At 31.7% G+C, this 25,859-nt stretch overlaps 1 protein-coding gene across 3 annotated transcripts in view; it reads left to right on the top strand.

The window, feature by feature from the left end:
* The window catches only part of LOC148312228 (homeobox protein araucan-like), a 113,770-nt gene that overhangs the window by 43,749 nt on the left and 44,162 nt on the right, over positions 1-25,859 (top strand). For all 3 annotated transcript variants that reach the window (XM_088277609.1, XM_088277607.1, XM_088277608.1), the window contains exon 2: positions 8,311-8,676. In XM_088277609.1, the coding sequence (XP_088133735.1) occupies positions 8,311-8,676 (366 nt within the window). The remainder of the gene's footprint in view (positions 1-8,310; positions 8,677-25,859) is intronic.

Below are 25,859 nucleotides of genomic sequence, written 5' to 3'. Positions count from 1 at the left end.
ATAATTATAGTGTGGGTAGCTGCCGCCATCTAGCGCCCGGGGCCTAAATCGAAAATGGTAAAACCTTAGCGAGATTATAATAAACAGTAGACATTATAATACTTAATAATAATACGTAATAATCATAATTATTCATGTTGAAGCGACCTAATAATTTTTACATGCTTTAGGCTATAAAACCAATAAGTTTTAAAATGTTCATAAATTTATACAGGCTGATACGGAATACAACACTACGATTTTTTAATTCTTGACTGTCTAAATAACGATATTAACTAAATTGTAAAAGAATTGATATTCGAGATTACTTATTTGTATCCAGATTTCATTATCACTTTATGTACCTTGATAAGGATATTAGTATGCAGGTATGTATATATGTATATCAAATCAAATCAAAATGTACCGAAAATCGCATAAAAAGGTCCGCATAAAAACAGACCCAAGTTTATATATATATACATATATATATATATATATATTTATATATATATATATATATATATATATATATATATATATATATATATATATATATATATATATATATATATATATATATATATATATATATATATATATATATATATATATATATATATATATATATATATAAATATATATATATATAAATATATATATATATATATAGATATTTATATATAAATATATATATATATATATATATATATATATATATAAATATATATATATATATATATATATATATATATATATATAGATATTTATATATATATATATATATATATAAATATATATATATATATATATATATATATATATATATATATATATATATATATATATATATATATATATATAGATATATATATATATATATATATAAATATATATATATATATATATATATATATATATATATATATATATATATATATATATATATATATATATATATATATATATATATATATATATATATATATATATATATATATATATATATATATATATATATATATATATATATATATATATATATATATATATATATATATATATATATATATATATATATATATATATATATATTTATATATACATATATATATATATATACATATATATATATATATACATATATAATGTACAAGAATGTTAAAGCTTTCCCTTTACCCTTTATTATTATTTATTATTATATAAAAAAATCTCTATAAAGATGAAGAACAATCTAAAATTAACAATCTAAGGCATTAACGGGGCTTACGACCGTCATGGGCTGGTTTTAGTGATCACTTTACACACGTGTAACATTCCCCAATTCTACCCGTGATTGACAACCGCATAACTCAAATTCTTGGAACTTCTAGATACATTGATACATTGATACATGGATACATTGATTAAATATATAAATTGAAATATAGTATTTGAATTCACTAGAATTTCACAAGAGACATCTATGGTGGGATGAGAGAAGGATTATATAATAAATTTTAATATTCACTGGCGGTAATATGTCATGATGTAATTTTAACGGTTTTAAAAAGATTTTAACACCCTGTATAAAGTATGGAAGGGAGTGAAATGTAATAACCAGTAGCTTTAGTTTCTATACGCAGAGAAACAACTTGATTATAAGCATCATATCGATTTAATCTGTATTTCAAAATTGAGGCGTACAATTATGATAAATTTACAAAAAATAAAAACTCTAAGTGTATGTACCTACACTGAACTCACAATTTACACGGTAGATATATTCCACGCGATACCGCGTAAAAAAAAGTATGATAAAAAAAAGTGGTGTATAGGTTTCCTCGTTTAAAAATCATTTCAGGACATCAAAAAATTTGTTTGTAGGTATTTAAAAAAAAAAACTTTTTTTTTCTTCTTTTTCTGTATACTTCTCTGCGCATAGTACTAAGTGGTAGGTATGGGCGAGGGATGTAGGAAATTCCAGATTACTATTGAGCATTGTTTGATTTATTGATATCGTTTTATGCACCGTGTTATTTCGAAATCGTGTGTAAGGTGGTATGGATATGTGGAGTGTATGGAGACGAGATAAGTATAATTGGCGAATGTGAGCGGGAGAACAGAATAAGGAAGACCGAAAAAGACTAGCCACGATAAGATCTATCAGAACCTAATATCTGGTGGTGTCAAAAGTCTACGGATGTGAAGGAAACTAGGAGTGTATGTCAGGCCAGAAGAGAGTGGCGTACCATCCTCTCTGCATACTCCTGCGGGGAACAGTGTAATGGGAATAGTAGTAATAGTAGTTAGTATACATATATGCACATACGTTCCAATAATAATGCATGTATAAAATCCCTGCTTAAATCGGTACGTAATTTTCTTGGAGTTTGCTTTGCCCAATGTGTGAGTAAATTATTCTGCCTTCGTAGTACTGTATAACGGTTGAAAATATTAGCTACCGCGCATGAGCGTTACGATTCTTTTCCCTGATAGGTTTGCAACTCATACGTGAAAATATTAGCAGTAGTGAGTTACTTGCGTATCTCTGAGATACATTGATTTCAAATAGTTAAAATAATTTCCTCGAAAAATTGTTGATACTAGTATTTTTCGATTTTAGACGTAAAATGTTAACCGTTTTTAACAATGGTTTTACTCCTTAACAAACATGTAAAAAAATCCTGGATTCGGAATTTTCTATATGGCAAATATATTCAATTTGTGTTCAAACACATAATTTTTTAACAGGATTTTGATTTATTTATCTATTTCGCCCTATACATAATTACAAATTATAATAATGTGCCCTCACTAAGATTTACGTGCCGAGGGTAGGTACATTATACAATATTTATTAAAAATTATTGTGAAAGAAATTGGATTAAAAAAATACATATTAATTTTTAAATTTTAATGACTTTATGGATAGTGGAAGCCGGTTGTAGAAATTAATTGCACAACAATCAAAGTTCTTTTGACCAAAAGAGTTATGTAAATGATTGAACTTATTATTTGAGTTCCTTAATTATTAAATCGATTTATTGATTATTTTCTTTTGTGCGATTTTTATTCATAATACGAATATAGGAGTCTTCTTTTTTTTCTTATCATCACTTGATGTTGCAATATGGCACTGAAAATTTATAATTTTTTTTAGTCGAAAATAATGAATTTTGAATGATTGAAAAAAAAATAATTTACCTAAACGATGAGCTTTATCCACAAAACCCATCTAATAGCAAGTTAACACAGACAATCTCCCCGCCCGATAAAATATTATATAACACTCAACAAAGCACGGATAAGGAATCAATTGTCACATTCAGATATACGGTATGTAATCGAATTGTCACGTGAAACGACACTCGAGGACATCTTCGACAGAATGCTAGTTATGAAATTTTGTCTTGAAAAGTACCCAGTTTAAGTAAGAAAAGGAATAAAATATCTAATGCCTTTTGTCACTACCTATAAATGCGAAGCAAGTTTTTTATTGTTCACAGAATACTTGAATAAAAATTCGATTTATTTTAATTAATAAAAATAAATCGAATCGAATCTACCAAAAAAAAATATTTCCGTATAACCTCAGGTGTGGGTAATATGAAAATACAAGTTAAGTATCTAGTAAATAAATATTTTCAATTATATATTTATTTACCAGATTTTGATTTACGTAATTGAGTAAATTTTATTAGCTACAAGAATTCACATCAGAAATCCCACAATTTTCACGGAAACTATCAAATTCGGCACAGATTTCATTTATTAAGCTCAAATAAGCGGCCCATTATGCATGAAGTCCAGAAAATTAAATTATTTTAATGGAACTCATTGGCAACATTGAGAACCCATTAATAGCGGCTGCTTGATGACGATGGATATATATATATATATATATATATATATATATATATATATATATATATATATAACGTGTTAATAATTTTCTTTTGTAAATTGGGTGTAAATAATATGTAAAGTGGGTGTATAATAATAAAATAAACAATGTGTTGCTTTATAATTAAAGTTTATTCTTAATTTATCTTTATAATATTTTTCTATCTATCTATCTGATTCTGAGAGTTCAGAATTTTTTTCTATCTGATGTCTTTTGTTTTATTCAGCGCGACGCATGCGACATCTGGTGGTAGATCTGTTTTATGTAGGTACTATATGTAAGTACTTAATAAAATGTATAGGTATTTTATTACATATATATATTTATACATAATTTAGTAAATAGACAAACAGTTGATCAATAATATCACACGATGTATACAATATTCGTATGATACAGCCTGCTTTGTGACATTGCTATCGAATGATAATAAATCGAAATAACGGTCCGATATGGTAGTGTTGCATATTCCCTAATGTGTAATCCCGTAGTTTACCTTATTTGAAAACTGTAATGACATTTTAACTGTTTTATTTCACCTCAAGGGTGGCGTACGCGATAAAAAATTGTGTATCACAAAAGATTCGTAACACTGATCCAGAGTCTAAAGAAGATTATAAATGTTGTGAAAATATTTTAAATTTTTATTTACAAAAAAAAAATTACTTGTGAATCCTAACTCACCTCTTTGATCCGAATAATGAAATCACAAAACTTATTGCATGTATCAGAATATAATTATTTATTGTTTTTAACATCAATACCACTTTTTCAAAACAAATTTGTAACAAAAATATATACATAAGTGTATGAAAATAATGTACGTACATTTATATTAATAACTAACCACATAATCTACTCGTACTTTTAATATCGAAAACTACTGCTTTTGTAGTTCTAGATACAGAACTACGAAAGCTTAGTATTTATGAAAAATAAAACCATTCCTTGAACAAATTTTCGATGAAAAACTTGATTCCCGTAGTATGAATTACTTATATATCCATTTTTATGAATTAATATCGTACATTTTAATATTTTCATATTCATAAATAATATCAACCGAATCCCTGGAAACAGAAGGCTATTTAATATACTATGACTTAAGACTATGATAATTTGGATAATGCATTATGTTACTAGATTAAAGAATTCAGATAGCTATAATTATATATTCCAATAATGGCTTCTTAGATTTTTTATACGTCCAACAGTTTTAAAGGCCTTCGATGTAATTTGGGTGAATATTTAATATACATATTTATAATGATACATTATCATTCTAAGACCCAAAGCTTGGATCGAATTTTCGAATGGTTTTGTGGGGGGTCTAATAGAAAATTATGAATTTGTTATATGTATATATATATATATACATATATATATATATATATATATATATATATATATATATATATATATATATATATATATATATATATATATATATATATATATATATATATATATATATATATATATATATATATATATATATATATATATATATATATATATATATATATATATATATATATATATATATATATATATATATATATATATATATATATATATATATATATATATATATATATATATATATATATATATATATATATATATATATATAAAATTTATTAAGGTGAACTTTTAATTAAGGTATTTAAAAGCAAGTGAATATAAAATGGCCGATGAAAACAAAAACACATAAAACATTTATTATTTTTAAATAAATAAATAAACTTTTTCTTTCGCCGAATATACATACATATATCTTAAATAAAAGATTTGAACTTAAGTACTGTTAAGTAATGTCGAATTTGAGCCACTTCATCTCGAATCTGTTATTTAGTACCTTAATTATTCACAGTGGTTCCTCCTGATAAGCTATAGCTACTCTTTAAATTGTCGCTAATATTGATCTCTCATTTTATCTAAACAGGTAGTAGAATTACACGATTTAATTGATACCTACCGACACATTTTAGTGTGCAAAGCTCATCCTTATGTGAAAATTTTAACGGCGCTATATTTACACATTCTAAATATATATTTTTAAAAGATGTACCTACCTAACTGTCAGGTATAAAAAACGTAATGTATGTAGTCTTCTTTCACAATTCCTTAAGCAAAATCTTTAATTCGACTAAGTAATGATTTAAAAATCTTTAATCCCGTTTGGTTAATTCTCTTTTTAACTCGACTTTTTCTTAATTCAAAGACTGAGATGTAATTAAATGGGGCTACGATTTCCAGGTGGGGTCGTTTCTCCCTTCCAGAAAGACGGTCGAGTAACAAAAATAAAGCTGTTGTATCACCATCATCATTCTAGCGAGCAAACAGAGGGGTCGCTAGCAGAGTGGAAGATGGGTAAACATTTGCGAACCACTTCATCGGATCGGTCGCAAACTGTAATCTCCGTTGGAAAGCGCAACCATAATGAAAGATGATAATATGTATTCGGACATGTATATCGACACATAATAAGTATGTAGAATTTGGTATAACGCACTTATAACTACGATTTGATGCGTCTTACACGACTACACATAAAACACTATTATAATGTGCATAATGTTTATTTAACATTGCGTCAAAATGAATTTGATCATAAAAAGCGCTTTTCTACGTTTTATGAAAGTATTTGCGAGAAGGCATGACGTCAGCACGATGTTGGGATAAAGAGCCTTCCTCCGGTGAACAAAGTGGCGAACACTTTATGGGAGAGGTCAGATAGTTAATGGAAGGTACGCACGAGGAATAGAAGAGAATATTGGGCTATAAGTGTCCGCGTTACAGCATTCTGCACGTCGCAAATGTGTGTAAATAATTTATTTTGCGTGTCTCGCGTACAGCACAAAGGCCTGTGAATAAATATATGTAAATAGGCGGCAAAGTTACTTACGAGTCTAAAGGTCTCGAGGCACTCGAGGAAATCAAAGCACCGGCCATCTCGAGTGAGCTCGGTTTCCCCAGTTTTAGTAAATATAAGCCGCGGAAAGTCAGCTTTAAATATTGACAGAGCTTTTGTCGGCAAAACTAAACCGGCACACTTAACCCGCTGTTAACATCCATCCGAATACCGTTCGTGCAGCGGGGTCTGCCACGATACTACTCGTCGTCTGCTCTTAAGACAATGACACGATTTGATCGTTGACTGATATTTGTTGGCGCGGCGTAAACACGAATATTAAATAATATATATCGAACGACTCCGGCGTCGGTGCTCTTTCAAGTCTACCGTAATATTATACTTAGGGTCGAGTGGCGATTACAGAGGTCGCGGAGTTACACGCGGAGTACGGAGCGCAGTCGACTATTAGACAATTTAATATTTTGCATCCAAGTCGAAAAAATCATCCTTTTATCGCGTGCGCTATCTCTCTACCGGTCTTTATTTCTTAAAAGCTCTCAAATAAAGGAATCTCGCTTGTTTTTCAGAACCCAGAAGCTTACGTACTCGGTGATATTTGTCAAGTGGAATGTTTTCCAAGCATTAGCGATTTTCTACAGAATCACGGAGAGAAAATATCGCGGAATTGTAGTCAATGATAAATGTTTATCCCCTTATACGGCAGCGCACTAGCTATCTTCGCGACTCATACAACTTACATATTGAGAGGTCTTCTGGCATTCCGCGCGATGCGATGCTTGGAAAATGCCTTTAGTTATTTTCTGCTGAAGCATAACTAGTTTAACCCAGGTACGAACGAATTTTGTAAACACGCCAAACCGGTAGGTTTACTAGAAAGCTCCTAAAGAAGGTAACGCACCATATAATTATTGAATTTATGATACGAGCTCCTACATAAAACTGCAGAGTAAAGCAACACACGCGTTTAAAGAATGATAATAACGAATATGTACAAATACCATTACACGATATGTGAATGCATAGATTTTTTGATATTTGCCATGATCCATTCCGCTTTACATATGTAATGCGTTTCAAAGATTTATTGGATTTCTGTAAAACATAAAAATGAAGGGTTTAATAATATATTACATATATGATGCAGTGTTATCTTGATCATTAACACATGAAAGAAAGGTGAGCAGTCGTCCGCTTCAGGTATCAGTCCAGGGTAATGTTGAATAAATATTAGAGTGAAAAAATCACAAATACTTATTTGATCCCTCCTGGGAATCGAACCAGGGATCTCCAGTTCGGTAACTAAGCGTGCTGACCATTACACTACGGAGGTGGACAAAAGTAAAAGTTGACAAAAATGTTAAAAAGTAAAGTAACAAAACGTCTCACCTAATGGCAAAGAGCCTATTATTCACTTAAATATTATAGCCCGATTTAAATACTCGTATTTGAAAAATGCAAATAATTTTTACAAATGTGGAGCCAATTTTGGAGCAAAGTAGCCCCGCCCCTTATTACGGTAATATATGTAATATGTTTGATAAATAAATAAGTATGTATCGTGTCGCAGTTGCTGGTGCAGGGCGGGCAGCCGACCACGGGCGCGTCGGCCACGTCGCCGGGCGCGTCGTCCGCGCACGCACCGTCGCTGAGCCCCGCGGGCTCCGCGCCCGGTGGGCTGGCGGCCGGCGGCGCGCCCTCGCCGGGCGGCGGCGCTCCGGGTGCCTGCTGCGAGGGCGGCCGCCCCATCATGACGGACCCCGTCTCCGGCCAGTCGGTCTGCTCCTGCCAGTACGACCAGGCGCGCCTCGCGCTCTCCGGCGGCTACCCGCGCCTCTCCTCCGGCGTGGGGGTCTACGGGACCCCCTACCCCAGCACGGACCAGAACCCCTACCCGAGCATCGGCGTCGACAGCTCCGCCTTCTATTCTCCCCTGGTAAGTGCGCTCCTCTTTTGCTCGTGAGATTTATTCTATTTGACATCTCAACATAGCTTCATATATGCTTAGCAAGATCAGATCTGTCAGAAAGCCTAGATGCCTCTGAATCAGATCTGGGCATGCGGTGGGACAGCTTTCAATAGATGAAGAAGAATATAATTGAGTGTCTATGAATAATGGTTGGGTGGGAAATGCGATGACTGACCATTTCCTCTAAATGTCTTTGCACTGTTCCGTGTCTGTCTGCTGTGCTGGTTGGGGTTGTGGAGACCAACCTCAGGCTGGAATCGGATCTAGCCTTTACTGCCTACACTAGGGTACTTCTAAAAAAATGGATGGTGGTGGATTTACAAACCGCCGGACAGCAAAAGCACAAACGCCCTATGTGTATGCAAAGGCTTGCATTCGATATAGGCAGAAAAACAGTGCCTACCTTGGATTACTCGCGTTTCATACAGAAACACGTCCAGTGCCTACTATGCATTATCCTTACCCAACCCAACTGCCTACCCTAATTAATTTCCTGTGCAAGCCGCTGTGTGTATGAATTTCAAAAAAATAAGAAGTGTGGTTGTCAATCATTGGTAGAACGGTGAATGTCACACGTGTGTATGTGATCACTTAACCAGCCTTTGATAGGTCATAAGCTCTGTAAACGCCCAGACTTCAATTCTCTTCATCATCTATGTTGAATTGTTATTTAATTAGTTATTCCGAAAGGTATAATACTAAAATACAAGGTAAGATATGTTCCTCGTATTTACATGACGATACAGTGAAGTTAATTTATTTTAACAGTTAAAATAACCAACACACACACACACACACACACACACACACACACGCGCGCACACATACACGCGCGCACACACACACACTCACACACACCCACACACGCACACACACATACTCTCATAAATATGTAATACAGTGAAACCTCTCATAACGAATAATTCGAATAACGAGCAACAAAATGTGATATAGTTGCTCCCTCAACGAGTGACATTTTGCATAACGAGTTGCAGAGAATGATCAAGTCCCTTTTCACGACATTAACTTGTCAGCCGGAACTTCTGCGCCAATCAAAACAAAAAGTGTTTCGCTTAACGAGTGTTTCGCTTAGCGCGTAAGATTCCGGAACGAATTATGCTCGTTATGAGAGGTTCCACTCTATATACTTTATAGTAGTTGTTTACAATCTTATTAAGGTTTGATTGATTTTTCAGCATGGATGAAGAAAATCAATATGTACCAATCCAACTTTTCGACATTTGAGTAATATGCTTGTTAATCTGGTTTAGTGAATTTTATATATTGTATACATTGATCACTTCAACCAGTCAATGACGAGTCGTAAGCCAAGTAAAAGCGTTCCGTATTCTCATCTTAGGAAAATTATTTTTATCTATGCACATCCGTGAAATGGTAGAGGTTTTACTTTAATTGGGAACAGAAATTTTGTCAAGTCCATTTTGAAAATTTATAAACTTTGTCAGAAGAAGAAGAAAGGTTGACCAGACAATACTTCCTGTTCTTAATAGTGTATCCATGAAACTCTGTAGGCTCCGGATGGTTAAATGGTGAACATAAATTATTTATAAAAATAAAAAAAAATACGTTTTTGAGGCAAAGACCCAAAAATTACAGCTCCTACAATGCATTTCAAAATTTATTTAATTTTTTCTTTTATCAAAAAATACATAAGGTAAAAACGATTATACGTCATACCTACATGTATGTAATGTTAAGTATTTTTTAAAGTAGTAATTAACAAAAAGCTTATTTATTCTAAACACAGACTTTTCAATTTATTAAAAAAAGCTATTCTCGCTTTCGGTGAAATAATTTTGTGAAGCAAATATTGTTATAAGAAGATAAGAAGGACCGAGGAAGACTTGGCAAGATTGATTTCATTGTATGCAAGTGTTAAGAGCTGAAATAATTTCCAGGTAGTAAGTGAAAGAGGCGTAGAATGTATCCTAATGACAGTGTTGTGGCGTTCTATCCTCTCTGTCTAAGCATGAGGGGAACCGGCGTAATGGTGATAGAGTTATATTTTAAATAGTATTACCTCGTGGGCGTTGGTACATTTATTTTTGAAAATATGTAGTGTCGTTTGATCACCTTTGTCGTCATTAACGAGATCAACCCCCTAGGGGTAGAGCTCGTTGCTATGGGCATCCTCGTGTAGAGGAAAGCTTATTCTATAATCACGAAACGTTTATCGAAGCAGTATCAAAAATTATGTTAACAAAGTGTTGGAACATAATGCGTATAAAGATAACGAATGAATTTATTATTATACAAAGTCTTACTTAATTCTATATGGCGAGTGGGTATCGGCGCAATTACGGCGATGGTGTCGCCTTCCAGCCTCGAGAGGATCATTCAGTTAATTTATACCTTATTTAAAATACAAAATCAATAAAAAATATTCAAAACTTTCAATAAAAAATAATAAAAATGGTGTGGGAAAAAATAAAGATCTTTTATCGGATCTCTGAGGCACATTCAAAAAATCGCAATGAACGTCGTGATTGTTAAAATCTAAAACATGTACTTTTTATACAGCTAATAAAAAAGATAATATATATTTAAAATATTATTCAAACTTCTACTTGCTTCATTGAATTATAAAAAAAACTGTATACTGAAATAATACGAGTAATAATTAATAATAATTTTTATTAAATATACTTTTTAAAATAAGAGATTTTACAATGCATTAATTTTTTAATTGTAGCAATTCTGATATTTTTCGTCAAATTACCTAATTTGAGTGCCCATGGCAGCTTTTATCTAAAACACAATTGAAATTCTACACCTGTCGACTGCTAGAGCTAAACGTCTACATTCTATGCCCTCGCTTCCCGATGAAGCCGTCCCATTATTGATCAAACAATATTTAAATATATTCAAATATGTGCATAGATTTTCGAGCGACCCTCGCATAATTATTTAAACAAACCGGCCCGCTCGGGCGACCAATCGCGTATAAAACATCAATTACATATTCTGAACTGCCTCATTTTTAGAATCGAAAATAATTATATCGAAATTAAACCCCCGTACGAAATTAGGCCTATCAAGATTGCTTCGTCAAATTATAATAAAAATTCCAGCTTATGATAACGTATAATAATAATAAAGTATGTTGTGCTACTGAAAACTCGAAAATTTAAACATAGGTTAGTCGGTACTTACAAATTGTTTTGTTTACGACAATCGCCGCAACAACAATTACATATACCGATTATTATGAGCCGAAACAAGAGTTATTCAATACCCTAACTTATTATTTGTTGCTGATATTTCAGCACGCGAAGCTGATTAAAAATGCTGTAAAGATAATTGAGGTTTGTTTTTGGAATTTCTTGTACCACAGACAGGTGTGAGAAAATTGCGAACAAAAATATACATGTTTCACTCCTTAGGTACACCCGCTTATTCAAATTAAACCTAGGCACTTATTAACACCGGATTAACACACTTATTTCAACAATTTTTGTGGTTAATTAGGTTTAGGTGCTAAATAATTTCATTCCTCACGGAGTAAGCTAATGTGCTACGAATGGTTAAACATTGTTTTTTTTGATCAAGGAAAAATCATTAATGATCGAACATTGATTTGGTTTTAAGGAAATTATCTTTGTTTTAATTAATTTATTCAGAGGTGTGCAAAAAGCGGTTCGTAGAACGAATTAAAATTAACAATATACGATGACATTCAATACGTATAATTAATTTTAAACGAATGCCACAGGTAGCTCTTAAAGTTCTCGCCAGCAACATTACAATAAATTCTCCCTGCCTTATCTCAGAAGGGTGGTAGCATCTCGAGACAACGCACACCTATGTATACGACGAATAAAGAAATGTGATATTCTTAAACCCAATATGACCGAAACAACGTTAAGCTGGAAAAAAATATGAGAAATTAAATTATCATAATTTTGATTCGAACCGCTACCGTTTCAGATGTGACGGCTTTTAAAAATACAATACAAAGAAAGAGGCATTCGAAGATTTAACAAAAAATTGAGGGGATTCTTGTGTTTAGGCAAGCGGTTATACGAAGGCGCTTGAATGAAAAAAAAAAACGTATCTAAAAACAGTAATTGAGGCACGTCTTCACTTTACAATTTTCTCACTTTTTTAAATTTTTTATTTTTATGAAGTCGATTTATTTACGAATCCCATTTTCATTTTAATGAAATTTTGACCGTATGAACATCAATAGTTATCAATTGTGGAAAGGCCAAAAAAACATTCTCAAGTATTTGATCGTCAAATCTTTCTGGGAAAGAATGGATATAATTCTAACTAAAATATAGTATTTGAATATGTAGGTACGTGCATATTCCGAAAATCGCTAATTTAAATTCCATCATACATACGTGCTTTAGTGCATGTTTAAAATTGATAACGATAATAAATATATTTTGTTAATTGCTTATATTGCTACATCTTTGTACCACAAAAGAAACAACCTTGGCTCAAATAATAATGATAATCACATTTTTTAGTACCTATAAATATTATTATTGTTAAAGAATATATGACGTACCAAATGAAAGATCGAAAAATCAATAAAACCGCTTTATCTTTATCACATCAAAAAATCGCGTAACCGAAGCTATAGAGTAAAAAGGTGACCATAAATTAAATAAACCAAATTATAAAAAGGTGCTCTTCTGAAAAATTCTTCGGTGCTGGCTCAAAGCGATCCAAAGCCGATGTCCTGACCAAGCGAGAAAGGGACTTGGGGATCGAGCAGCAAAGGTTGTTTTTCTTCGCTCGGGATCGGTTGCGATCTGGTTAGGGAGGATTTGTATGGGAAATCGCCCAGGGACAATGTGTCACGCTGCCAATTAAAATACAATAACAGTTTTTATGGAGCCAAACATCATGACTTATAGATTTATTTGCACGTTTCCTTTATGGACTGCGAGATAACCGTGGATATTATTATTTATTCAGATTCACCAAGAAACAACATTCAAGGAATATTAATGCAACAATATTATGGATACTTGGTTAATTTAAAATTCATTTTAAAAAGTAAACGATCCGTAATTCAATAAACAAAAAAGAGACACAATAATTTTAGAGTACTTCAATTGACAGCAATACTTGATAACAAACAATCTTTTTACAATTAAAAATATATCTACGATAAAAGCAAACAATTACATTCCATTAAATTGCAAATTAAAATTAAATGATTTTCGTATTCTGGAACTTATGGCATTGATTTGTTCACTTAATTATTACATTACCATTTCTTCACATTTTCCAAGTAAAATATCAAGAGTAGGTATATTAATGCATATGTTTCGAGACAGTGGAAAACTATTTAGTTTCCATCTCCTTGTAAATTATGTGTTGTTTTTTGATTCACACTATTTCTGTGAGCCTAAGCGGTTAATTATTAGAAATATGTATCAGATTGTGGTAGAGTGGGTTCGAACCGAAAAACTCTGATTCAAGAGTCCGGGACACTAACCAGCAGACAACAACCCGAGACTTATATAATTTATAATCATATAGTGCTAAAACAAGATATTATTCACGAATGAAATATTTTGAGCCTAATATCCGATTTAGTTTATTCCAAATAGCATTCCGCCATTGCTTTTTGCAGTAGGGGGAAAGAGTCTCATTGGCATTGGCAGAAATCACATGCTTGATATTCGTTTTCTTGCTTACGTATTTTATTTTCGTTTTTCGTTCGCTCTCGGCGCCTCCGATGTCTTCGCAATGGACGCATAACGCATACCTATGCTCCAACATTGGCACATTTTCATGCGGGCACAACGTTGTGTTGGTATATGGTACACACATTACTGAATCTCGAATACCTGTTCTATGTGGACAACGGGGTAGATGTGTAATTTTGAAGTTTTTGCCACAGATTTATCAGTGCCAGAGTATATAGACGGACCGCCAACCGTAACACTTCAAATTCAACACCTACCTCGGTTAAAGTCTCATCTTTTATTAATGAAAACATTATGAAGGCACACTCGTAAGTAGTCGCTATACAATAATATGTTGTTTTTTTTTAATCACTTATTCCAGATCTTAAAATGATTAAATAATATAAACGAGAATGCATGAAACATTAAAGTGCTGTGATTAATTAGGTACCAACATCGATTGCTCGGACGGTCAATGTAAACAATTTTGATTTTTAACATTCCATCGTTACTTTAATATGTTACCATGATAATTGAAGCGCTGAACTAATTACATTACCTTTATGTTAAGAACAATTAAATGCACATCGAATCTATAAAGTGGAGTGCCATATGCTCAAGAGTTACGGAAAAGGGCTAAGAGAAGAACTTTGTGTACCTATATCTTTAAAAATAAAAGGTTTACCACTTTCTTTAGGCCCAGTATTCGATAAATCGCAACTTAATTTACTTTTTACCCATGTAACATTTGACAAAATTGATTTTCTTCACAAAATTCCGTTTTTGTATTGAAAATATAAGAATCTCTTCTAAGATTCGAAAAGAAAACAGTTGTTGAAAGGTAAGGAGTAAAAAAATATAAACATATTTTTTCAGTACATATATTCTCAAAACAAATTAAAAAATCCAAAAATATTCTTAAAAATGTGTCTGAACTGACGTCCGGCTCTCGGCGATGCCGGACGCTTACTGTATTCTATTATTGCGAGTATGGCCTTAAGAAATGTGTCTGAAGTCACATTTTTAGTACCAGTTGCCCTGGAGTCCGAGATAGATTGTCAAATAATTTAATTTCCAATAAGAATTTCCATCGAGTTGCGTCTGAAGTGTTACTTACCATGAGTTGGTTGACTTCAACAAGACTATTTCTATGAGACATTACCAGTCGGCCATCTTTTTTTTAGAGTGATTAGAAAAACTACATTAGACTTACTACGCACCAGTCATAATTGCATTTATTGTAAACAATTTCACGAAATCTAATCTTAATATTCTGATGTTAATCTAAATTGATAAAACATGTTATAATTATTTTTGATAAAAACGTGCGAGTGCTGAGATTTAAGATTACTTAACATTTTAAAATTATTCCGTTAATCTTGTAAAATAAAAATGGAAAATTCTTATTAAAATGCATATTTATATTTTATTTTAATGTTTGTGATTTTTCTATTCTATTTAAATAAAAAAAAACTGTTTCCCAAGCACTTAATACTTTTTTTTATTTAGTCATTTGTCAAATATTTCTTTGCTACATACAAATAAAAGTAAAGTTGTGCATGTAAATAAAAAGTATATACATATCCACAATACGTTTTTGAACACTTATTGAACGGGAATTAATAAATAAATTTTAAAAATTCACGTTTGTGATTTTTCTATTCTGTATTTAATAAATACTGTTCCACAAGCACTACATGCTTTATTTATTTAGGTAAAAATTTTCAAAAATATAAAAAATAAATATATTCTCTTCTTAATTATACTTCCACTATTCTGCTAGATGCTATATTCACAGATTTGTTACGATTGCTCTACGAATTTTTTTTTATTTGGTTGGTAGTTAAATATGAAAAATGTGTAGGTATAATACTTGTAAAAGACCACTTCTTGATTTTAATAATGTAAACACGACTAATTTCGAGAACTACAGATGTTCTCGATACTAGTCGTGTTAACATTAATAAACTGAAACAGTGGTGCACTAAGTATTTTATTTTTGTATTTAAAACTTCGCGTTATTCCACAAACTTGATCTGGAATCAATAAATAATAGATAGTTACTAAATTTACGAAAATAAACACTTTTCATCTTTTTTTCTACTAAAATCACTTTACAGTACTAACGAAAATTGGAAGAAGTGATGAAGATTAATTACACCAATAAGCATAGATCTTTATTACGCGAAAAGTTTTGTGGATTTAGTAAAGTGATTATTGTTAAGGTAATAATTAGTGGTGAGGGCAAATTAATTTTATAACGTGTAGCAATAAGTCAAAAATAATAACATGTAGCAGCAGTGCGTTTTACAAAGACAAGTGAAGAAGGCAGTGGAGCGAAGTAAAGAAAACACGCTAAGTTCATTATGGATGGCGTCACTTCATTATACGTTAAACCCAGTAGACATCTTTCCCTTCTTAATTTATAAACACTCCTTTGAAATTCTAGAATAAAGTGCAAAATACGTGATTATGTTAAAATGTTAATAAATATCAAGTTTTTTTTGCTTAGCATAACCGGAAAATTATCGATTAATTTTGTTAACGGCAGTGTGGAAAGAGACTAGCAGCTTTAAACATTTTGAGGAACAGTTTAAAGCTGTTGCAGTTGGATAATCAGCAGTTTCAATATAATTATCTCATTCCTCATTTTTTGGCGTTTTGGCGCACAGCAGTCGTAATCGACAGCTACAGTTAACTTGCAGTGGATCAAAGTAGTTAACTCCGATTACTTTTAACTACTAGTCTTTTTCCATAATAAAAATCTTGCATTTGGAATAAGATACAAACCTTAATTTTTTTATTTATTTTGGCTGTCAGAAAAAAATAGTAAAGAAATTCACAAGCAATAGGTTTAAAACAAATTATTTACATTGATATTTTATTGTTAAACATTGTTGAAACTAGATATATTCAATTTTCTTATAAATCTTCCCCCGTATAACATATGTATCATGTTCTTTCCTCTAATTATCATGAATGTTAAATGCAACTCAGAATTTCGAACATTCTCAAAAGACAAAACACAGAACATGTTGATTATTTAGTGGAATTTTTTTCGCAATATTTTGTGTGTCTAAATACTTGTTCACAAAATCTGGATTATCTCCAATTACAAGAGTTATTTTCACATTATTTTTTCACATCTCATAAAAAAACTTCTTTTCAACTCACCAATAGACATCTTTAGATGTCTCTAGTGGAGTTCTAGTGATTCAAGAACAATGTTTCAAAATTGGTTCATATACAATATATAGAACTTCCAAGAATTTGAGAAGTGTGGTTGTCAAAAATGGGTAGAACTGGTGAATGTTGCACGTGTATAAAGTGATCAATTAAACCAGCCTATGACGGTCTTTAGCCCCGTAAATGCCCAGACTTCCATATTCTTCTTCATCTTTGATGAGATGTCAAAAAATAATATGAAGTTTTTTTGCATCGGTAACTTTTAAACAAGTAAAAATGAATATTCAGGCTACTTGTGTCAAGTTACCATTTTTTTATTTGCAACCCTGAAATTTTATTTTCATTTTTACAAAAGTACCCTTTATGTGTTTTATTTCTTTTTATTTTCAAAATATAAAGAGACAATTTAACTCGTACCAAAATGATGTAAAAATATAAATGAAATATAAAAAATAACGGAAAACTCGAATTTAAAATAATATATAATTAGTAAGTTTTTTATGTTTGGAAGTACTTGTGTAACCTACTGAAATTATAAATGTATTTAATATTCAAAACTGCGATAAATGAAGCTTTTATATTGTAGTAGATTTGATCTGAAAAAAAAACATACATATTAACTTTCTTATAAAAAGCGTAACTACTTTATTAATACAAATGTTGTATTCTAACATAAAAAAATGTATTGAATGTAAAAATGCTGGATTTCCATGTAATTAAATCGGTGTTGATTGTTTCCTCCGTTAACTACTAGTACATTGGTATGTTTTTTTACACTAATTATTTGTTGACTTGGATTAATTGCACTGGGTTCAGGGTAAATTCAACAGACCTTGCAGGAATATGAAACGATCGCTGCACAATTTAGTGTTGTCTCCCTCGCTCGGTACGAACTGGAACGGATCAACACGAATGCCGGTAGGATAACTTCGGAAAACTCGAGGAAAGATGCTTGTTTTGTAAAAAGATAAATCTTTTAAATGCTGGTATTGACAGATTAAATATGCTTTAAAAAATCTTGTATTAACATTTTTTAGGATCTAATTGTGCACAGGTTGATCCGATTTATAGATCGATACTATGAATAAATCATCAATTATAATTATTATAATCGTTAACGTCATGAAAATAGTGATATGGGGCAATGCAATTATGTTATAAACATATAGTATTTTTGCTATTAAACTCTTAATTTATCAATTTTATATGTATATTTAAAATTAAAACTAACGATGTGTTAAAAAAAACATATCATTGAATCAATATTTTTACAAATTTTAATAATAAAAGTCTTCGATTTTCTTCTCCACATCATCGAGATTTATAGAATATTTGATTTATTATAAAAATAAAAATAATCGGTATTTAACAGTAAATTATTCGTGAAAATTGAGTCAAGGTGATCAATTTTTAGAATATCAATTGATAAATACATATTATATCATTCATTAGTTAAGAGTTTATGAACAACAAAAAAATATTATGAAAATAATACGTTACCATACCCTTTTAGATGTCCAAAATCGAAAGAGAAACTCGAAGATAATGCAGAACTGCAATAACACGATCTGTTATAAAAGGTAAAGAAAGGGATTATTAAGACGGTTTAAGTATGTCGACAGAATAAGAATAAGTAGAAGCACAGCAAGCCGCTGAAGACATGATACGATCAAGTACTCAAATCCTTTGATGTGGACAAGTCAGACGTCGAAATAATTGTCGTGCGCGTATGTAGAGATTTGGAAGATGCGATCTGCAAATACAGAGGAATTTAACTATCTCCAAGAGGTGTTATGGTGAGTTTGTGGTTTGTTATTCATTAATCATGGATATTTTTTTAGATTTTTATTTCTGGGAAATTCTGATCATAATTTTTTTTTTAATATTTATAGTTTTGAAATGCAAATTACACCAAATACGTGATTTTTTTTCTGTTGCCGATAAATGATTTAAAAATTGAAAGTGATGCGCAATATACGTTCCCGCATAGACTTTTTTCGTGCATCTACTGGATCTCCGTTATAAATATGCAAGTGAGGGGAATTAAAAAGGGTTCAAATTCGCCAAAAAATGTGACAAAAAAACACCATCGCTAATGGATTCGGGGTTTGTGGCAAACTGCTGAACGCGAAGGGTGGCATTTTCAGTTGTCACCCGTCCACAGGGGGCTGGTTGGAAAAATACATATATCATAGTGCGTGGGGGGGAAATTGTCGAATCTGGGGTGAATTCATCATACAATCCACGCATTTAATAATCCGGAACACAATATCACCATTCAATTTTGGATCGCCGTGTTTTTAAGTCGAAAACTCAAATTACCAATAAGTACAGATTTTTGAGTTATATCGAATGTTAAATATTATTACACACACTCGAATGTGTATTATATATATATATATATATATATATATATATATATATATATATATATATATATATATATATATATATATATATATATATATATATATATATATATATATATATATATATATATATATATATATATATATATATATATATATATATATATATATATATATATATATATACACACACTATTCGCCGTCGAATCAGGAAAATAAGGTAATCACTTTTGTGTTGTATATTTCGTAATATATGTTTGAAATACAAACCCTCTGTTGTTCTTGTTTCTTTGAGTGCAAATATAATTTCTCTCGAGTATTTGCTTCATAGGAGATTGATGTCATATCAGATCTAAGGGATAAATATAGGGACGTGCTACCGGGGGTTGAAAGCGGCACTTTATCAAATTTGTCAAATCTTTATTTGCTTCATACAAACAGAAGTAAAGTAGAGTAAGTAAATAATAATAAAAAAAATACATATCCACGATAATGTGTACGTTTTTGAAACCTGATTGAAAGGGAATTAAATAAAGCAAATAGTTTACGGAAAATAAAAAATGTGACACAGATTTGGTGGAGTCTATTGACGATTGCAAGATCAAATCCTCTTGTTCCATCTTTTCCTCCTTGTCTGCTGGCTTCATGAAAAATCTTTCCAAGTTGTATCTGTTCTCCTCTTCTTGAATCAATGATCTCTACAATGAAACCTTTACCAGAAATAACTGGCAAAGGTTTCATTGTAGAGATCATTGATTCTGTTGGCTTCGGCTGAGTTTGGAAAGTAAGTGTGGGTAAACTCCTTAACAACTCCTCATTTGACCAGGATGTCCTTGATGGCAGCGGTTGAGATTGGTTGACTTGATTGCCCTTCCTCGTTGTCAGATGAAGCATTCCTTTGAGCTTTATAATGTTGCTGGACGAGAGTGCTTGGAGTTCTTCGTTTGTAAGCTCCTTCGATTTTCATTGTACAAGTTCAAAGTGTACAAGTGCATTGGGTTAGTGCGACCTTGGAGAGTTCAAGCTGCAAGATGAAACTCGATACAGTTCGTTGTGTGAAACGAGGTTCTTTGTGTGAGTAGCGTAATAGGCGAACAGAAAGTTCGCTGTACGCAGCGATTATTATGCGAGGCAAAATTGTAATGCATAAGAGAGGCAATATAAAAATTAATAAAAATTTACACACGATAATGTATTCACACGGAGTACGGCCATACGTACATGCCTACCCATGTCACATATGTACTGGTAATACGAATGAGCTTAAGAAATTAAACAATCGCATGATTGAGTGGTTTGTCACAACCCTCTTTACATAATTTAAAATTATTATTTTTTCGTTTGTGAATTACGGGTCATAAACTTAAACAAAATCTTTAGATTAAATTATCCTTTTTTATTTCTTTTTTACGATTTGGCATGTCATCACGGATATGAATTCACGTAATCATTTCTTTTTAATTTTTTTGCTTAACGCTATTGCGCAATAAACGTAAAAACTCTCATTTGCAATATACACGCTTTCTCGCTATTTGAGTGTAATTATTGATGGCACATTACTTTGTTAAAAATAGAATTTAAATATAAGATTTAACTCATACGTGTATGAAAACCATACAGATAATTAGACAGTACATTCAAATATACCGAAATTTTAATAAAAAAATGTGCATAATATAAGTATTACTTATTTTATATTATTCATAAAATGAAAAGGATTCCATATGAATGTCAAAATGTGCATTCTTGTTCATATACTTTTTTATTGCTACCCTGTGATTTAATCTGTACCATTTGACTGAAACGAGTATAAAGATAATATTGCATAATTTTTGTACAATAATTAACTTTCACTACCAAAGAAATGTTCAAGGAAAAAATATGTTTCGTACGGTGTTTATATACGGTGTTTATATGTTTTAGTGCGATTAGGACTCGCAGGGACTCGCAGGGTCCGCATTTAACAGTATGAAGGCTGTCTGGAGATCGGATTTATACTCGGTGAAGACCAAATGCCGCCTATACAATGCCTGCATTGCTCCTGTTCTCTTATACGGCTGTGAAACATGGCACCTTACAAGGGCCCAGAGCAGCCGTGTACTAAGCTTTGAGAACAGGTGTTTGCGGAGAATTTTAGGCGTGCGGTGGTTTGACTTTGTGAGGAATGAAGAGATAAGGCGTAGGACGCAGCAAATCTTGGTCACAACTGTCGTCAAGAAAAGGCGATTCAGTTGGCTTGGCCATGTACTCCGCATGCCTCCTGAGAGCCTTAACCAAGCTTGCCTCTTTTACAAGGCATCAGGTTCGCGCCGCCCAGGACGACCACTGCTGACAATTCGTCGGCAGTTCTCGTCAGAACTTCGGGACGCGGATCTGACTTGGGAGGATGCAAGGGAGCTGGCAGCCGACAGAAAAGCCTGGAGACAGTTTGTGGACTCCATATGCTCCACCTAGGGAGCGGATATGGTTTATTATTACGGTGTTTATAAGAACCTAATGATGTTTTGTTTGCCTATAATAATTGAAAGTTTTTCCAGAAATTTCGAATGCCATGTTAGAGGGTAATAAACAATTGTTGCATGCTTTGAAATACTGAGGATGGGTAGTGTTTGTACCTACTCGACATAATTTTAGGCAATAATTTTTCCTTAAAGGATGAATTCGTCACGCGGAACATTTTACATTAATTAATCAAATTAAGAACGCGCATTTCATATTCAATTTCAAAAACATGTTAAATTATTACGGTGTTAGAAAAGATTGATAGTCGCGGCGTATTATCCAGATTTTTTTTTATTAATATCCCAATGTCGTGCATTGTTTGATATTAAGTATTATAATACTTACTGAAAATGTGCAGCTCTCAGGGGCACGTTATTTTAGTTTAGAAAAAATGGAGCCACCTGAAAAAATTTAAAACTTCATCTTTCACAATTCAGTGCGAGGCAAAACTACTGAAAAAATCTAAAATTATCAATCCACCTTCAAGTATATGAAAAGCATTTAAATACTTTGAAAATTTTTCTGAGAATAAATAAACCATTGTGGTTCACAGAAAAGTTTTCTGTGAACCACAAAGGTTTATTTATTAGGTCATTTGAATTAACGTGTATTCAAGTATTTTGTGAGAAACTACGTATGTATTACTTGTTCATACAAGTAATACATACATAGTTTATACGTATGTTGTATGTATGGATGTAAGCATACATTTTGATTTTCGTAAATAAAAGTGATTAGTGATTATAAAACGTCAGACGTATTATTACATGACTATTGATAAATTTGATTTATTATTTAATATTCCTTATTTTTTTATAATAAACTAACAAACTAAACATCACGACGCTTCCCTCAGGGGTAGGCAGAGAATAGAACGCCTAACCAAAGTGTCAATTCGTGCATCTCCGTATACGTACCCGCCGATTATTCCTACTCCTGACTTGACCACCCCAAACAAAGTATTTGAAATTCTTGATCTTGACAAGTTTTCATACATTCGATTCACATGCCCAAACCATCTCAAAACACCTTTCTTAATTTTTGTCGAAAATGCTTTGCCTTGCATTTTTTCCTTGTATCACCATTTGAACATCAACCATATTATTGTCTATGACCATTTTTTTATAATTTAATAAAATGTGAGAGTTAGTAAAATGTGTACAGGGGTAAGTCGGCAGTTTCCGTGAGTAGCGCGATACATTTCATACCGAAGCCATATAACCACATTATTTAATAGAACGTAACTGGAGTGGTCTTTAAAGCCGTAGAATAAAGATGAAATCGATGATTACTGTCTGCAGTTATACCATATTTATTCGATTCGTAATACACGACTAGTAAAATAGTAAAAAAGGCTTTATTATATGATAGTACGTATGTTTTTTTAATGTAATAATTATATAAAAAATATGTCATTTTTGACATCTCAACATAGATGAAGAAGAATATAAATGTCTGGGTATTTACGGGGCTTATGATTTGTCTCCAAGTTCTTCCAGGATCTAGCAGAAGAATATATTTGACGTAAGTGAAAAAGCTCATGGTAAGGTACATTAAAGATACACGTGAAAGAAAATCAAGGGGAATGCGAAGAAAATGGATGGCAACAATGCCTAGGGCACCCGGTGTTGCATACCCGTAATAATTGAGTTGTCGATGTGAAGTCCATTCGGGTTTTTTTTCTGGAATATTTTTTTTCAAACCCTTATCCCCACCCTAATGGTTCATAGAGCACTGTATCATATAAACGCAGTGTTGTCTTGATCGTTAACACACGAAGGAAAAGTGATCAGCCCTCCGCTTCGGGTACTAACCCAGGTAGGTAATATTGAATAAGTATCATAGTGAAAATATCACTTATATTTATTTCACCCTGCCTCTGGGAATCGAACGCGGGACCTCCAGAAACTGACCATTACACTTCTAATATTTTTTGCAATATTACGGTATTGAATTTTAAACTTAGTAATGATAAATGTGTAAATAAACGGATAGAAAGAAGAATGCTTACCTACCCGTGAATAATTCCCTACTATGAGACGAATAATTACTAAATGTTTACACATTAAAGTAGAAAAATAGTTTCTATGACGTTAAATGCACAATTAAAGCTAACTTCCGTTGCTAGCTGCTATAGATATGCGAATGCTAACGCTTGCGATAAGATCTGATGTTTTCAAATGTTAATAAGTCCACGATGAGAGATAGTGCTTCCCACTGTGCGGTCGGCCAATACCCATCGTTCTACATTTTAGAAAATACATCTGGGAGCATATAATCAAAGATATTGCCTCATTAGCGAAACTCCGTAGCTAATGCATATAAAAATACGTGTAGGTATATTAATTTAATTAGCGCCAATGGATACTTGGCCGAGATGCGAGAGATAACAACTTAAGGATGTTTTAAAACTAAACTATGGATGCTGATTTAATTTTTAATAAAATTCGAGAGGCATTCCACAAAAGTTCCTGATGTATGTATACAACATCTGAAACTTATTTCAATTCATGATTAATTCATTTAAAAAGATTTGTGGAAATATTTTGGGATAAAAAAGTTAACAGTTAATTTTCATTCATGTATTATACATTTTAATTACATACGCGCGAAAAATGGTGCATGGATATATATATATATATATATATATACATATATATATATATATATATATATATATATATATATATATATATATATATATATATATATATATATATATATATATATATGTATATTTATATATATATAAAATATTTACAATTTAAAACAATAAACACTATAGTATTAAGCTGTAATAATTTTAACATTAAAAATTAGTAGAAAAAAAATTGAATTGCATAAAAAAAAGGAATGGTTAAATAAAATATCTTAAATAAAAATAAAATCAGAAGTAAATATTTTGAAAAAAAGTACTACGGTATAGAATCACCAAGCTACACAAATTTGGATTTATTTAAGAAGTTCATTCATACACCGGATTACTCGTCAGATCATCAGACAAATGTCAACGAACCACTCCTGCAAAACGAATTGGAAATCATAATTTGTAAAAAAAACTAACTAACTAACCATCACGGTGGTTCTCCGCAGAGCTAGGCAGAGAGAATAGAACGCCACACCAATCTGTCTTTGCAAACAATCTTCGCCTCTTTCACATTCATGCTTCTTCTCACACATACGCGCCGATTGTTACGACTTCTGATCGGACCACTTTCATTTTTGCGCATCAAATAAAAAATACTTTATTTAAAAATAACAATGCGGAAAAATACATTACTTGATTTAATTGGCTAACGAATATTTTTATTAAAAAAAAACATATTACATACATTAGTCATATATGCATATCTATAATATTCCAGATGATTCATTTCTTTTTCTCATTTTGGAACTTGGGATTATGGTTTACGAGACTGAAACA

The sequence above is a fragment of the Brachycentrus maculatus genome, unplaced genomic scaffold (genome assembly GCF_059751285.1).
Source record: "Brachycentrus maculatus isolate JH-2025_06_01 unplaced genomic scaffold, ASM5975128v1 h1tg000048l, whole genome shotgun sequence".
In the NCBI taxonomy this organism is placed as follows: domain Eukaryota; kingdom Metazoa; phylum Arthropoda; class Insecta; order Trichoptera; family Brachycentridae; genus Brachycentrus; species Brachycentrus maculatus.
Note: the sequence above shows the minus strand (reverse complement) of the source record. Positions and strands in the feature narration are given on the sequence as shown.